The sequence below is a fragment of the Dasypus novemcinctus genome, chromosome 9, assembly GCF_030445035.2.
Source record: "Dasypus novemcinctus isolate mDasNov1 chromosome 9, mDasNov1.1.hap2, whole genome shotgun sequence".
NCBI classification, from domain to species: Eukaryota; Metazoa; Chordata; class Mammalia; order Cingulata; family Dasypodidae; genus Dasypus; species Dasypus novemcinctus.
The window spans coordinates 78,290,618-78,308,417 of record NC_080681.1 but is presented as its reverse complement, the minus strand read 5'-3'; the positions used below and the strand labels follow the sequence as shown (position 1 = coordinate 78,308,417).

General features: G+C 41.2%; 2 protein-coding genes across 2 annotated transcripts in view; one reads left to right on the top strand and one right to left on the bottom strand.

Annotated features, from left to right (window-relative positions):
• DIO1 (iodothyronine deiodinase 1) overlaps positions 1-5,686 on the top strand; it is a 30,039-nt gene extending 24,353 nt beyond the window's left edge. Inside the window, exons 3-4 of the mRNA XM_058303537.2 lie at positions 2,349-2,548; positions 4,572-5,686. Of these exons, the coding sequence (XP_058159520.1) occupies positions 2,349-2,548; positions 4,572-4,640 (269 nt within the window). The 3' untranslated portion in view covers positions 4,641-5,686. The remainder of the gene's footprint in view (positions 1-2,348; positions 2,549-4,571) is intronic.
• A 2,987-nt stretch (positions 5,687-8,673) lies between these two features.
• The window catches only part of IFT25 (intraflagellar transport 25), a 124,856-nt gene continuing 115,729 nt past the window's right edge, over positions 8,674-17,800 (bottom strand). The window contains exon 6 of the mRNA XM_071217431.1: positions 8,674-9,428. Within this exon, the coding sequence (XP_071073532.1) occupies positions 9,381-9,428 (48 nt within the window). The 3' untranslated portion in view covers positions 8,674-9,380. The remainder of the gene's footprint in view (positions 9,429-17,800) is intronic.

The window sequence follows — 17,800 nt, the reverse complement described above, 5'->3', positions numbered from 1 at the left end:
TGTGTGTGGGTGTGTGCTTCCAGTAACTAGTGCAGGTTCTTAACCCTTGGGGGTCTGTGGAAAGATTTCAGGGCATCCGTGAGCTTGAATTGAAAATTAAAAAAAAAAAATTCTTGGGGGTACATGTTGGTGCGAGTGTCATTTATTAATTAAATAATATACAGTATAGTGTAGACTTAGCAAGAGGTCTGTGGTTTTCACCTGACTGGCAAAGGGGTCCATGGAACAAAAAATGTTAAGAACGCCTGAACTAGTGGTTGATCAACACCTTACAATGCACAGCACAGCCCCCCCCCCAACAAAGACTTATCTGGTCCCAATGTCAATGCCAAGTTGAGAAGTCCTGAGTTTGCATTGAGCCTTTGAAGGGTGAGCAGGATTCCAAAAGCGGAAGAGATGGTGAGAGAAAGGATAGCAGGTTCCTCAAGAACAAAGGCAGGGAAGTGTCACCCTCACTTAAAGAGGCCACTTTGGCTGTATGTTTAAGGACTGACAAATGGGACTGGAATTGTATTTGGGAGAGATGACAGGGACCATTAAATGCTATGCTAAGGAGTTGGTCCTGTAATAGGGTTTTTTGTTTGTTTGTTTTTTATAAGAGAAATTGTGAGTTTACAGTACAATCATGCGTACCATACAGGAATCCCATACCCAACACCTTGTAATAGGTTTTTATTTTTTGAAAATGAAATTTTTATTGTCTTTTCTTTTTAAAGATACATAGGACACACAAAATGTTACATTAAAAAATATAAGAGGTTCCCATATACCCCACTCCCCACCTCCACCCCTCGCTTTTCTTACGTCAACAACCTCTTGCATCACTGTGGCACATTCATTGCATTTGATGAATACATTTTGGAGCACTGCTACACCGCATGGATTATAGTTTACACCATAGTTTACACTCTCCCCCAGTCCACTCAGTGGATTATGACAGGATATATAATGTCCTGCATCTGTCCCTGCAATATTTTCAGGACAACTCCAAGTCCTGAAAATGCCCCCATATCACACCTCTTCTGTCCTCAGCAACTCTAGTGGCCACTGTCTCCACATCAATGATACAATTTCTTCCATTGCTAGAGTCACATCAGTTCTATAGTAGAATACCAGTAAGTCCACTCTAATCCATATTTTATTCCTCTGTCCTGTGGACCCTGGCATGGCGATGTCCACTCCACCTCTAAATCAAGAGGGGGTACTCTCCAGTTCGTTGGACTTAACCTGGGTCAGTTAACAGGGAGTTGAGGATGGTCAACCACCACACCTGGGAACTGACAGAGTCTAGAATGGCAAGCAGGGGAATCACATCCAATCGCAGCCATGTAATAGGTTTTTAAGAGAGAATGATCAGATTTTGTGTTAGGGATCATTCTCAGAATTTTGTGGATGGTGGGTTGAAGGAAGTACGATTAGGAGGCAGGAAAACAGCTTAGGAGAGGATGAAAATAAGGGTCGTTGCCAGGCTAGCAACTGTACTTAACTTGAAGTTCACCCTGTGTGACTTACCATGAGGCTGTCAGTAGAGTTCACACTGACGAAGTTGTAGTATCTAAAGAAGGCAAGAGAAGGCACCACTGGAGGCAGGAACCATGATGAAAAGGGTAGAAGTGAGAGACAGCCTGGGGGTGGCTGGGTCGTGGAATCCCAACTTTTTCACTTGGCTTGAGCAAATTCGTGCAGGAAGGCCAGTGAGCTGGGCAGGCACCAGCTGAGAAGCTTGGGATGTATCCTGAGGGTGATAGCAAGGCAGTGAAAGATACAAGCAGGAGAGTGACATGGTTGGACTGGCATCTTGGAAAGAGCACTGTAGTGGAGAATAATTAGGAGAGGGAATTATCTAGGCTCTAGAGCAGTAGTTCTCAAAAACGTCTGCATGCATCAGAATCATCTGGAGGGCTTTTAAAACAGATTGCAAGACCCCCCCACCCCCACTGTCAGTCTAGGATGGGACCTGAGAATTTATGTTATTAGCAAGCCCCCAGGTGATGCTGATGCTGCTTGCCCAGGGGCCACAGGTTTTGAGAACCACCACTCTAGTCCTTGCCTCTCAAAGTGTGACCCAGGCACCAGCAGCATTCCGGGAGCCAGTTAGACTCTCAATACAATTTCAGGCCGACTAAATCAGCATCTTCTTTTTGACAAGATAGGGAGTGATTCATATGGACATTGGAGTTGAGGAAGTACTGGTCTATCACACACGGGCATTCACCCAGACTAGGAACTAAGGCCAAATCCTGGTAAGGACCCCAGTAGCTGGGACCCTCCGTGAGAAGTGGGGGTGATGAGTCTGCAGGAAGTGTGTGCCATCCCCGTGGGCCTGCTGCCCCCCCTCTCTCTTGCAGATGGCTGGGCTTTTAAGAACAACGTGGACATCAGGAATCACCGGAACCTCCAGGACCGCCAGCGAGCAGCCTGCCTGCTGCTGGACAGGAGCCCCCAGTGCCCTGTGGTGGTGGACACGATGCAGAACCAGAGCAGCCAGCTCTATGCGGCACTGCCCGACAGGCTCTATGTGCTCCAGGAGGGCAGGATCCTCTACAAGGTGGCCTCAGGGACAGGGGGCCCAGGGAGGGCAAAGGGGCCCAGGGAGGGCCTGGGAAGGGCCAGGGCAGAGGGAGGACTTTGTATTAGGTCTGGATTCAAATCCCCACCAGGCAATTTACCAGCCATGTGACCTTGGGCCAGTCCCTTCCCCACTTGGAGCTTCAGTTTCCTTTTCTCCAGAAGAGGGGTGCTGATCCCCACCTCACAGGGCATGAGATAATGCCCATGAAAGCCCCCAACATTTGGACTGGAGCTCCAGCCTCCTGACTGCCTTCTGAAACCGAATGACTGGCCTAGTCCTGATTTAGTCGTAAGCTGAGAGGTCAAAATTCTTTCCATTTTACAAATGATGTTCAGAGAGGGGCAAAGACTTGCCCAAGATCACACTGGACAGGGCTCTGCTTTCAATTCTAAAGTGCGGGGATGGGATGGGCCAGGAGTGGAAGGGTGTGAAGCGGCTAATTTCTGAGACCCACCTGAACCTGAACAGAGTGGTAGAAGGACAGAAGAGAAAGAACCCTGCAGGGAGCAGCTGGAAATGGAGAAGCAGGGAACAGGAGGCAGGAATCAGCCCAGGTGGCCTCTCGGGTGCCGGTTTCCCTCAGGGCCTCCAGCCTGGGCGGGTGAGGGAGACAAGCACAGCCTTTGACCCTGCATCTCTGTTGGCTTCCCTGAGAGGGCAGAACCAAAGCTTTTATAACTGTGGAGGGGATCTCGGGGGCCGGGAGCAGATAAAACCTGGCCACGTAGCTATAGGCCCCCAAGCTCTTCTGCCCGTGGGTCTAGATCGCCCCATTCATGCAGGTAAAACAACCAACAACTTGCGGCTGAGTCCCCAGGGTGCTGTGAGCCGCAGTACAAGGATTCAGGGCCGCCTTCTTCCCCCTGCCCCGAGACAGGGTTCTAAGGTGGCCAGATTGAGGCAAGCTGGGCTCTGAGCCTCTGCCCGAGGTTAGGCCCTGTGCAAAGTGCTGGAAACACAAACATGAGTTAAAAACCACCCACACCTAACTTCGAGATCTGGGGTAAGAGTCTGGGGCACAAGGAAGACCCAAATAGAGAGTCACGATGATGCCCAAGTGCTCTAAGCACCTAGATCAGGAGTCAGCAGGGGCCAGGCAGTAAATATTTTTTACTTTACAGGTCGTATGATCTCTACCGCTACTGCTGGTAGAGTGAAAACAGCCATTGACAATATGTAAACAAGGGGTGTGAGGCAGCAGGCTGGTTGGGGCTCTCAGACTACATTTGTCGAGCCTTGGGAGGAAAGCAGTCTTTTCAGAGGAGGGGTAATTGCTTGGGCCTCTCCAAGGAGGCATGGTGAAAGAAAGTTACTACAAATATAGGGAAGAAGGTATGCAAAGGCACTGGGGCATGTTAGGGCAAGGTATGAATGGAGAATTGGGGGCAGTTGTGCTTAGGGATATCATTCTGGACCAAAGAGTTTGGGCTTCATCTTAGGGCAAAAGAGCTACTGGAGGGTTTTGAGCAAGGGAGAGACATACTCAGATCAGTACTTTAGAGCAAATCACTGGCTATTAGGTAGAGAATGGATTGGAGGGAGCAGGGGCTGAGAGCTGGGAAGTCAAGAGTATAGCAGCTGCCCTAGCAGGGGTCAAGGTGGGCTGAACTAGGGCAGCAGGCTTGGATAGGCAGACGTGGTTCTGATGTAGAATGGGTGGAACCTAATAAGAGCGGGGTGGTGAGGCGAGAAGGCAAGACACTCTGAAGGTTTAATTATGGGAGAAAACCACATTTGCATGGACCCCCGTTCTCCTTTTGGAACTCTGTCATTTTACCCCTCTGGTTTTCCTCCTACTTCTCTTCCCACTCTTCCCATTAAATGTTGATGCCACTTCACACCCTCTCCCTGGGTAATCTCATGTACGGTCATGGCTCTATCTGCCATCATCTATACCATACTGATGACTTTCACGCTGATCCAGCTCTCTCAGCTAAACTCTAGACCTATATAGTACTGCAAGATGGAAATCTGGGAACCTGATTCATTTCTCTTGCAGGGTAAACCTGGCCCTTGGGACTACCAACCAGAGGAAGTACGTGCTGTTCTGGAAACGCTCAATGGTTAATCTGGATGGATCTCCCAGTTCTACATGACCAACAAGAGGCGCTTGGCTCTCCCTGACTCCAGCTGGCTCGTACCCCCTGACCTGTGTTCCCAGCTGAATCGCTAGCTCAGACTTTTCTGATTTAAGCAAACCACTCTCAGTGAGGATGTGTAGGTCACAGCATTCAATCAGGACTAAGTTTATGATAATCAGAAAATGAACTAGCACTTGAGCCGTTTGGTCAAGTGAACCATCTGTCCAAGAATATACAGCACCACCAGATTGCATGGTGGAGTCCACATTCATTGCATGATCTCTTAGAGTAAGAAAGCTGTAGTATAACATGGATGTACTTCTGTGGTGTGTTATCTCCCTTCAGCCACTCTAATGCCAAATGGTTAAGTATGGCATCATTTAAAATAGGTACATTCATTTGACTAAATTTGGCATTTACAGAATTGATCATTTAAGATGCAAAATTGGTTTTCAGAACTAAGTTTGGGAAGAACTCCAGTTTTTGGGGGAGAGGCGAGGAATTGGAAGGGGGAAGTAGAAGTAGGAGACAAGAAAGATGATACTTCTTTGCCCAAAGATTTAAACCAGTCAAAGGGTGGTGGTTGAAGGTGAGTTTCCATGGTAAATCTAATCAGGTCTATCATGGAAAGAAAAGGCACTCATTTTACCAAGCTTGATTATATTTAATAGGAATCTGGCTCGCTTTAGCCTGGAGTCTTCTACTCTCCTCCCTTACCAACAGATTTACTTGGAGGAGAGGATTGGTTTCTTAAAGCATCAGTCACTCAGTTACGCAGTTATACAGAAGCTCATATTTAAAATTCTGTTTCTCTGATTTATTTGCAAATTTCTTAATGGACAGTTGTGTTAGATAATATCAGGCTAATGGATAACCATTGGTATTCATCTGTTTTAACTCTGCTTCTTTTCATATTTGTTTATGATGGCCACAGTTTAAAGTACATACAGCTGTGACTTGATATGAAAAAGAAATATTTTAAGATGCAGCAAGCTAAAACAGAATAATTAAAATGTATCAGACTGACTTTGAATGGTCTCAACGTGATCTTTCATTTTCTTTTCCAATTTGTGTAAGCCTTTTCTATCTTTCTCTATAAGCCAAAGTAATCTGATCAACAAAAATATCATATGCCGGAAAGGCCTCATTTGATGGGAGAACCTTCAGTTTCTATGTGTTACATATCAGATGGGGTTTAGTCTTGTGATCTCCTGCCAGGAGGGAAATAATTTTTCACAGGAATCAGACTACTATCGGATATACTACATATGAAATAATGGACTTTGGAGACACTTTTCCAGCATGAAAACACATTATCCTTGGCTCTGTCTTAGTTGACAATGTTAATATTATTTACTCTTTAAATAGATAGTTATTAAACACCAAGTGCAGGTACTTTCAGATACGTTATCTCATTCAATCGCTCTCCATCCCAAAGAGAAGGAGATTATTATTCCCACTTTACAGATGAGGAAGTCAAGGCTCAGAGAGGTTAAGTAAATTGCCCACGGGTTCAGAACTAGAAACACTCTGAGGTCCGAATCCCATCTCTAACGTAAAGTCCAGAGACCTGGCCCTGCCCCTCCTGCTGTGTGACTTTGGTTGCACTGCCTTGGCACCTGACCTAAAAATGGGCTGTCAATTGTGCCTACATATCTTAGTTTCTTGCTGCTAAAGAAAATACTATACAAAGATTGGCTTAAACAGTGGGCATTGTTTGTCTAGGAGAAGCCCAAAATTGAGGCATGGGCAAGGCGATGGTGCTTTCTGCCTGAAGACGGCGGCGCTGTGGGGCTGCCTGCCAGCCATCCCTGCTCCTTGGCTTTTCCATCCCATGGCAGAGCACATGGCGGCATGTCCTCCTTTCTCCACTGGATTCCATCGACTTCCAGCTTCTGGCTGCTCCCTGTGGCTTGGCTTCCCTTTCTGTGTGGTTTCCTTTGCTTATAAGGACTTAAGCCATGTAGGATTAAGGCCCACCCTCACTCAGTTTGGGCACATTTTAACTAGTAACTTCTTCAAAGTTCCTATTTAAAACGAGTTCACACCCACAGGACCAGAGCTGGGACCTGAACAAGCATTTTACGGGTAGAATTCATTCCCCAGCACTACCTCATTGAGGATTCAATTTAAAAAGTGCTCAGAACTGCCTGGCTCATAAAATATGTCAAGGGAGTGTTGGCTATCATCATCATCATCAACATCACCATCACCAATATTCCACAGCTGCCTGCTTGGGCCACCTCTTTCTGGGGTGGGGGAAATAAAGGAGGAGGCGCAGAATAAAAATTCACCATTCTGTCAAAGAAACTATCAATACTGGCATGAGTTTGTGAGGTTACCCTGAGGATAAGTAGCTGTGAAAATGTTGAAACTAAAGCACAGCTGAGCACTGTCCTTCCTAAGTACTGAGTTCCACAAAAGGATATAGCATAAATCTTCTTTTCCTAGGGTTCTGTTAGAAGTTACCTTAAACTGGGTGGCCTAAAAACAATAGACATTTATTTCCTCACTGTTCTGGAGGCTAAAATTCTAAAATCAAGGTGTCAACAGAGAAGTACTCTCTGTGAAGACCGAGGAGAGGATCCTTCCTTGCCTCTTTCTAGTTCCTGACGGTCACCAGCAACCCCTGACGTCCCTGAGTTTGTGGCAGGACAACTTTGATCTCTGCCTCCATCTTCACATGGCAGTCTTCCTTCTGCGTCTCTCCCTGTGTCCAACTGGCCTCTTCTTTTAAGAACAACACTCATATTTGTTTAAGGCCTACCTAGTCCATTATGATCACATCTTTTTTTTTTTAAATAATAAATGTCTTTTTTAAAAAAGGTACATAAATCACAAAAAAATGTTACATTAAAAAACATAAGAGGTTCCCACATACCCCACTTCCTACCTCCCCACTGCTTCCACATCAACAACCTCTTTCATCAGTGTGGCCCATTCCTTACATTTGGTGAATACATTTTGGAGCACTGCTACACAGCATGGATTATAGTTTACATTGTAGTTACTTCCTTAAAGAGGAAATCTTTATTTTTCTTCCTTTTATTCCTTTCATTGTGAAAAATGGGTTTTGAGAAAGGAGATGGAGTAAACATCTCTTTACCATTTTTACAGAGTCTGTATTCCATGTTTATAATGTCTATATGTATAACACTCCCTAATATATACATAGCAGTTTCCAGTGTTCTTATAAAGAGTATTACCATAAATCATTGTCCATTTATTTTTGCAGATTTTTCACTTATCTGATTATTTCATCAGGATATATTCCTAGAAATGGAATTTCTGAGTCCAATGCTATGTATATGTTTGAAACTTTGATGCACACTGACACACTCTATATGTTTAGAAGGCTTGTAATAGATTCACTTTACCAAGTGCTACTGAAACATCATCTAGAAGATTAAGCCCCCAATTATTCTGTTTAATGAACCAATATCAGAGGGACATTACTAAGATGCTAAATTGCAGTGCTAAAGGGAGTTCTTTAGACTGAAAGGAAAGAGCACTCGATAGTGGACTGAAGTGGCATAAAGAAATAAAAACCTCTGGTAAAGGTAACCATAGGGGAAATTATAAATGCCATTACTACTATAATGCTGATTTTGGTATGTAAATTCACTTTTTACTTCTTACAAGATAATTAAGTGCAAATTCATAAAAAGTTATGATAAACCTGTGGTTTAGGGTATACAATGTATAAAGATATGATTTGTAACAAGTATAACAAAAGGATGGGGGGGTGGAAGATAAAAGAACAGTTTTTTGTATGCTATTGACGTTAAGTTAACATCATATCAAACATTATTGCAATACGTTTAGATGTTGAATGTAAGCCCCATGGTAACCACATAGAAAATATCTGAAAAATATATACAAAAGGAAATGAGAAGGGTTTCAAATTTATACACTACAAAAAACACTAATAAATACGATTGTAGGCCTTAACGGAAGATGTGAAGGACAAAAAAAGGTGTAAGACTTACAAAGACCAAATAGCAAAATGGCAGAAGAAAGTCCTGCATTATCAGTAGTTATTTTATTTCATTTTTTTTAAAGATTCTTAGATTATATGAAATGTTACACACACACACAAAATATAAGGGATTCCCATATGCCCCACTCCCCACACTTGCCACTCTTCCCCACATTAACAACTTATTTCATTAGTGTGGTTCATTCATTGCAATTGATGAGCACATTTGGAGCATTGCCATCAAGCATGGATTATAGCTTACATTGTAGTTTTCATTCTTTCCCACTCAATTCTGTAGGTTATGGCAGGATATATAATGGCCTGTATCTGTTGTTGCAATGACACTCAGGACAATTCCAAGTCCCTAAAATGCCCCCATAATACACCTCTTTTTTCCCTCCAGGGTCCACTGTCTCCACATCAATGATATAACTTCTTCCATTGCTAGAATCACAATAAGTCTAAAGTAGAATACCAGTAAGTCCACTCTAGTCCATATGTTCTTCCACAATCCTGAGGATTCTGGGATGGTGATGCCCACTCCACCTCTAATTAATAGGGGGCCTTGATCCCATATGGCTGATAGATGGGATTCTCTTGCTTGCAGTTGTAGACTCTTAATTCCTTGGTATGGTAGTTGTCCATCCTCATCTCCTTGTTAGTTGTCCTGAGTGAGTCCAGTGAAGTGGAGAATAGGTGTTGCAACTCCGCTGAGGCTCAGGGCTCAGTTGGCACATGGGCAGACAGCTCAAAGATGCAAGTCTCTTGGATGTGCACCTACCAACTCCAGCACCAACTGTAGGTTCAAACAAAAGAGACAGAAAAGGCACATGTAGAGAAGTCACATCTGAGTCCAACTCTGTCACACTGGGGAGCACAAACTCCAAGGTAGTGCCCACTGGCCAGGCACCAGTCTCCAGAACTATCTGCCATGACTGTAGGGCCTGGGTGTCTCCAGAGCCCTCAGGAGTCCCACTATTTCGGGTAGTATCTACTTTGGCAGTCAGTGGTTACTTTAAATGTAAAGGGATTACACTCCTCAGTCAAAAGACAGAAGATTGGCAGAATGGATTAAAAAGTATAACACAGGACATCCGTGAAAAAGGCATTGGAGTAGGTAGGCAGGGCTCAACTCTTATAAAAACAATGGAGGAAGAGCAAAAAGCTGGCCAAGGAAGCTGCTTTGGGGGATTTTTGGACTAGGAAAATGTTGCACATCATCTGGGAGGACAGGGGATGGAGAGATGAAGAAGCCAAGGTGAAAAATATGAATTGCTGGCCCCTGCAAAAGGAATGGCACCCATCCCCTATCTGTAAGGAAAAGCCTGGATAAAACTCATGGCTCACTGCAGCCAACTGAGAGGGACACAGATGTCTACCTCCCTGGGAAAAGGGAGGGTGTGGTGGGGGATGGAGAGTGGATTTTCTTCAGGGAATTTGGCCAGCAGAGCCCACTTTAAATCTTGACTGTGGCTAGACCAGAATCACTGGCAAGAAGAGGTTGAAAAAGACACCTCTGTGGAAAGATTCACCAAAGAGTGCCATCTGCTGGCAGGACAGAAAACTGCAGGGAGAAAAACTGCTTTTTGCAGTCTGTCACATCCCAAACACCTTGAATCTGATCTGTGCCCCATTAGTGAGTCCCTGACCCTATTTTGATAACTTAAGCTGGGTGATTTCATAGACTTAGAATAAGGTGAACCAAAAATCAGAGAAGAGCCATGAAACAAAACCACTAGGCAAGAGAGAAAAACTGGCAGAGAAAATTCACCAGCATAATCAGATGCCTAGACAGAAGCAAAAAATTATAAACCATACTAAGAAACAGAAAGAGAAAGCCCAGTGAAAGGAACAAACAAAAAGCCTGATGAGACACAGGATTTAAGAGAACTCATCAATGATAATCACACAAATCTCCTAAATCAAATCAAGGGGTTGAAGTAAAATATGACTAAAGAGATAAAGGATATTAAGAAGACACTGGGACTTGTGGGAAAATGGTAGATTAGAAACACACAGAACTCTCTCCTCTCACAGAAAATTAGCTAGAGGGCAGGCAGAAACAGCCTGGAAAAATGTTCTGGAGTGTAAGACACCAGGGAAGGTGAGATACCACCCAGAAGAGAAAGACACAAGAAAGGAACCCCAATGTTAAGATTGTGAGTAGATTGCAGCTGAAGCTGCCGGTGCCACTCCTCCACCCCACAAGGAGAAAGCACTGAATGCTCCAGTCTCTGGCTTGCCACTACAAAGGGGGACACAGGGATCCACCTCCCCAGGAAACAGGAGAGAGAGAGATGCAGCCTAAGGTTGATTCAGCTTTTGACCCACATATTTGGTCTACCTTGTCCCACGAGCCCTTCCAGGCCAGCTGGGGTTTGCCATTGTTTACCTTGGGAGCCAGCACTGAACTAAAGAGATCTGACCCTCTCAAGAGCCCTCCTATTGACTGGAACTAATTGTTGAGGATGCAGAAGGGAGTGGGATTATTTCCTACCTGGGAAAAGAGAGGGGGCTGCCAGCAAAGTTGGAGAACTGCCTCTGAGAAAGTATAATTTGTGAGGCTCTATTGAGAAGGAAAGGAACCTAAAAAAAGGAACTTCTGTCATATCAATTCAATCCATGTTGCCACAAACACATGCTTTGAACTGAGAGGCTGGCACCATCTGCTGGTGGACGAAGGAAGTGCATGTGAGGCAATTAAAAGTAAAATAAAGGCTTTTTCTGGCTTTTTATAGCCTCCCTTCCCAAGGCCCTTAGAAGCAGGTCTGCAACCCAGTACTTTTATCATTTTGAGTCTGCTATTGTCCAGATTTGAGCAACTAACAGGGACAATCCTAAATACCTGGAACAAATTGAACAAAGAATCAAAGAATGGTAATAATACAGTCTCCTGCCACTAAATCCCTACAAAAGAAAGAGAAATTGAGCAACAGAGTAAATTCACCATCATAAACAGATGCCTAAACATCAGCAAAAACTAAAAGACATATTAAGAAAATGAAAGGAATAGATGAACAAAGGAATGTATCAAAGCACCAGTTGAGACATAGGACTAATCAATGAGATTCATACAAATTTCTAAAATCAAATTAATGAGTTAAAAGACAATATGGCTAAAGAGATAAAGGACATGAAGAACACACTGGGCAAGCACAAAGAAGAATTTGAAAATATCAATAGAAAAGTAACTGAGCTCATGGGAATGAAAAACACAATAGGTGAGATAAAAAATACATTAGAGGGAAGTGGATTTGGCTCAACTGATAGAGCATCCGCCTACCATATGGGAGGTCCAGGGTTCAAACTCAGGGCCTCCTGACCTGTGTAGTGAGCTGGCCCACGTGCAGTGCTGCTGCGCGCAAGGAGTGCTGTGCCATGCAGGGGTGTCTCCCGTGTAGAGGGGCCCCATAAGGAGAGTGGCCCAGTGCGAAAAAAGTGCAGTTTACCCAGGAGTGGCACTACACACATGGAGAGCTGATGCAGCAAGATGATGCAACAAAAAAAAGCAACTGTTTTCCTGGTGTCACATGACAAGAGTGCAGGTGGACATAGAAGAACACACAGTGAATGGACATAGAGAGCAGACAATGGGGGGAAGGGGAGAGAAATAAATAAAATAAATCTTTAAAAAAAGAAGAAGAAGAAAGCTAAAATCAAAGATCTAACTGAACAACGGAAGAAACTAGAAAAATATCAGCAAACCATCCCCAAACCAAGCAGAAGGCAAGAAATAATAAAAATTAAAGCAAAATAAATGAAATTGAGAACAAAATAATAGAGAAAATCAACAAAACCAAAAGCTGGTTCTTTGAGAAGATAAATAAAATTGACAAATCCTTGGCTAGACTAATAAAAAAAAGAGAGAAGACACAAATAAATAAAATTAGAAATGAAAGGGGTAAAGTTACAATTTCTCCCACAGAAATAAAAAGGATCATAAAAGGATATTATGAGAAACTGTATGTCAACAAACTAGACAACCTAGATGAAATGGACAAATTCCTAGAAACACACAAACAACCTTCACTGATGCTACCAGAAATACAAGAACTCAACAAACCAATCTCATTTAAAGAGATTGAATCAGTCATCAAAAATCTCCCAACATAGAAAAGTCCAGAATCAGGTGGCTTCATGGGTGAATTCTACCAAGCATTTAGAAAAGATTTAACACTAATCCTGTTTAAACCATTCCAAAAAATTGAAGAGGTGGGAAAATTACCCAACACATTTTATGAAGCCAGCATCACCCTAATACCAAAAACAGATAAAAGATACTACAAGAAAAGAAAATTACAGAATAATCTCTGAAAGGAACACAGATGCAAAAATTCTCAACAAAATACTTGTAAATAGAATCCCACAGCATAACAAAAGAATTATACACCCCGACAGTATGCGGTTTATTCCTGGTATGCAAGGGTGGCTCAACATAAGAAAATCAGTTAATGCAATATACCATATTAACAAATTGACAGATCAAAACTACATGATCATCTCAATCGATGCAGAAAATGTGTTTGAAAAAAATCCAGCATCCTTTCTTGATAAAAACACTTGGAAAGATAGGAATAGAAGAAACATTCCGCAATATGATAAAGGGCATATATAAAAAACCCACAACCAACATCATACTCTGTGGGGAAAGGTTGAAAGATTTCCCTCTAAGATTTGGAGCGAGACAATGATGCCACTGTCACCATTGTTATTCAACATTGTGCTAGAAGTTTAAGCTAGGGCAATTAGACAAGAAAAAAGAAATAAAAAGGGAAATGGATGTGGCTCAAGTGATTGGGCTTACATCTCCCATATGGGAGGTTCAGGGCTCAATTCCAGGGCCTCTTGGTGAAGGCAAGCTGGCATAAGTGGAGAACTGGCCCACGCAGAGTGCTGGCCCATGTGGAGCGCTGGCCCATGTGGCAAGCTGGCCCAAGTGGAGAGCTAGTGCAGCAAGATGAGCCAGACAATAAAAGACATAGCAGACTAGGTAGCTGAGGTGGTACAAGTGATTGAGCATCTCTCTCCCACTTGAGAAGGCCCCAGGATCAGTTCCCAGGGCCACCTAAAGAGAAGACAAGCAAACACAGAAGAACACACAGCAGATGGACACAGAGAGCAGACAGTGAATGCAAACAAGGTGGGGGGATAAATAAATAAAATATTAAAAAAATAAAAACATAAATATAAGGCATTCAAAGTGAAAATAAAAGCCTCACTATATGCAAATGACACGATGTTATTTATATTTAGAAAATTCTGAAATGTCTATGACATAGCCACGTGAACTAATAAATACAGCAAATTGGCAGGATACAAGGTCAACACCCAAAAATCAGTGATGTTTCTATACACTAGTATTGAACAATCTGGGGAGGAAATCAGGGGGGAAATTCCATTTACAATTGCAACAAAAAGACCCAAATACCTAGGAAGCAATTTAACCAAGGATGTACAGGATCTACATTTTGAAATCTATGAAACACTACAAAAAGAAATCAAGGAAGACCTAAATAATGGAAAGACAGTCTGTGTTCATGGATTGGAAGACTAAATATTGTAAAGATGTCAATCTTACCCAAACTGATTTATAGAGCCAATGCAATATCAGTCAAAACTTCGACAGCCTACTTTACAGAAATAGAAAAGGCAACTACCAAATTCATGTGGAAGGGAAAGTGCCCCTGAATAGCCAAAAGCATTCTAAAAAAGAAGAATGACATGGGATGAATTTCACTGCTTGACCTTGAAACATATTACAAAGCTACGGTGGTCAAAACAGCATGATACTGGCATAAATATAGACACATTTACCAGTGGAATAGAATTGAGAGTCCAGAAATAAACCCTCACCTCTAAGGACAACTGGTTTTTGACAAATCTACCAAGTCCATGTTAACATGTCAAACAGTCTCTTCAACAAATGGTGCTGGGAGAACTGTATATCTATAACTAAAAGAATGAAAGAGGAGCCTGATCTCACTTCCTACACATGAATCAACTCAAAATGGATCAGAGACTTACATATAAAAGCCAGGATGATAAAACTACTAGAAGAAAATGTAGGGAAGCATCTTCAAGATCTTGTGGTAGGTGGTGGTTTCTTGGCTCTTACACCCAAAGTAAGAACAACAATCGATTAAATAGATAAATGAGACCTCCTCAAAATTAAACACTTTTGCACCTCAAAGGACTTGGTAAAAAGGGTAAAAAGCCAGCTGACTCAATAGGAAAAATATTTGGAAACAACATATCTGATAAGGGTTTAATATCCATGACATATAAAGAGCTGCTACACTCAACAATAAAGACAAACAACCTGATTAAAAAATGGGCAAAAGACTTGAATAGACATTTGTCTAAAGAAGAAATACAAATGGCAAAAAAACACATGAAAAAATATTCAACATCACTAGTGATTAGGGAAATGCAAATCAAAGCTATAATGAGATATGATTTCACACCTATTATTATGGCCACTATTAAGACAGAGAACTACAAATACTAGAGAGGATGTAGAGAAATAGGAACACATATTCACTGTTGGTGGGATTGAAAATGGTACAGCCACTGTGGAGGACTGTTTGCAGTTCCTAAAGAAGTTGAATATAGATATGCTACATGATCCAGCAATACCAATACTGGGTATATAACCAAAAGAATTGAGAACAGTGATATGAACAGACATCTTCACACTGATGTTCATAGCAGAGTTATTCGGAGTTGACAAAACGTGGAAACAACCCAGGTGTCCATCAACCAATGAATGGATAAACTGCAGTATATCCACACAATAGGATGTTATGCAGCAGTATGAAGAAGTCATAAAACATATGACAACATGGGTGAACCTGGAGGGTATTACGTTGAACAAAGTAAGCCAGGCTCAAAAGGATAAATATGGTATGATTGTGCTATTATGAACTAAAAATATTGTGTAATTTTATGTAGTTAATAACTTGAATATGGGTCACCAGAGAATGGAATGAAATAGAGAATGGAAACTAGTGCAGAATTGGTAAAAAGGATGTGTGTTAATCTTTGGAAGCGAAAAGAAAAGGTGAAAGCACAACATAATGTTGGTAACTAACTGTGCTATTATATGGATATGACAGCGGTTGGAAGAGAAAATCTAAGGTCATGTAAATTACTAAAAGGAGAGCTAAAAAAATGGGGGATTGGATAGCATAGTAAAACCACATGGGAAATATGAATATCGTTAATATTGCGTATATAAGACTGTTTTCCTTTGAAATTGGACAAAGTTATGTTAATGTTACAAGATGTTAGTATCAGACAAAAAAATCCACATTATGGTAAGTGAAAGAAACCAGACACAAAGTACTACATACTGTATGATTCCATTTATTTAATATGTAAATACAAATTAGTTTATAAATATGTAATTAGATTAGTGGCTATGTAGAGCTGTGGAAGGATAAAGGGATTGAGAGGTGACTGCTAAGGGGTGTGGAGATTTTGTTTTTGGAGTAATGAAATTTTTTCAAACTTTTTTTGGTGATGAATCCACAATATTGTGGTTATACTAAAAGCTATTGATTATACACTTTGGATAGATTGTATGGTATGTGAATATAGCTCAATAAAACTGCTTTAAAATAAATAAATAAATGTGAAAGAATAGAAATAGTAGCTATGTATAGCAAGGGAAGCAGAGAGAAATTGAGAGGTAATAAATATGAATTTTTCATTGGTTTATTTTCTGCTTATTATTATTATTGAAATAATGAATATGGTCTAATAATGACTGAAGTTTTGAATGCACAACTATGTGTTTATTCCAAATACCATTGATTGTACACTTTGGATGGATCATATGATTTACTAATATGTATCAATACAGTCGATTTGTTTTAAAAAAAAAAAAGACACTGGGTGAGCATACAGAACAATTTGAAAGTCTGCAAAGAAAAGTAACAAAGCTTATATGAATGAAAAGCACAATGGATGAGTTTAAAAATACATCAGAGGCATATAATACAAGATTTGAAATGGCAGACTTAAAATAAGTGAAATTGAGGACAGAACATCTGAACCTGAATAGACAGGAGAACAGACAGAAAAAATAATGGAAAAAAAAGTTTAAAGAATGGAAAAAACGTTGAAAAAAAATTGAATGACATACACATTATAGGTATCCTAGAAGGAGAAGAGAATGGAAAAGGGGCAGAAAGGATATTTAAGGAAATAATGACCAAAAACTCCCCAACCTTTATGAAAGACATAAATATCAATATCCAAGAAGGACAAATCACCCCAAACATAATAAATCTGAATAGACCTACTCTGAGATACCTATTATTCAGAATGACAAATATCAGAGATAAAGAGAGGGTTCTGAAAGCAATAAGAGAAAAGCAATGCATCATATACAAGGGAGTCTCAATAAGACTAAGTACCCATGTCTCATCAGAAACTATGGAGGAGAGAAGGCAGTGGTGGGATGTATTTAAGGTACCAAAAGAGGAAAACTAACAGTCATGAATTCTTTATCTGGCAAAACTAACCTTCCAAGAAATGAGGACAAGTTTAAAGCCTTCACAGACAAAAACTAAGAGTGTATGTTACCAAAATACCAGATTTATAAGAGATAATAAAGGGAGTTCTACAGCATGGAAGGAAAAGACAAGGGTGAGAGACTTGGATCAGACTGTAGAAATGAAAATTATTAGTAAGGGTAACTTAAATGGTAAAAAGACAGACAATAGTAAGATATGACAATGGAAAGCTTAAGAATAAAATGGATGGAGAAAGTAATGCCTTCACAGTAATAACACTGAATGTTAATAGATTGAACTCCCTAATCAAAAGACATAGACTGAATGAATGAATGAAAAAATATGAGTCACCTACATGCTGTCTGCAGGGGACTCACCTCAGATGTAAGGACACAATCAAGTTGAAAGTGAAAGGTTGGAAAAAGGTATTCCACACAAATAGTAACCAAAAAAGATCTGGAGCAGTGATACTAATATTGGACAAAATAGATTTTAAATGCAAAACTGTTATAAGAGATGAAGAAGGTCATTATATATTAATAAAAGAGGCAATTCACTAGAAGAAATAACTATAATGAATATTTATGCACCTAACCTGGCTGTCCCAAAATACATGAGGCACACATTGGCAAAACTGAAGGGAGAAATA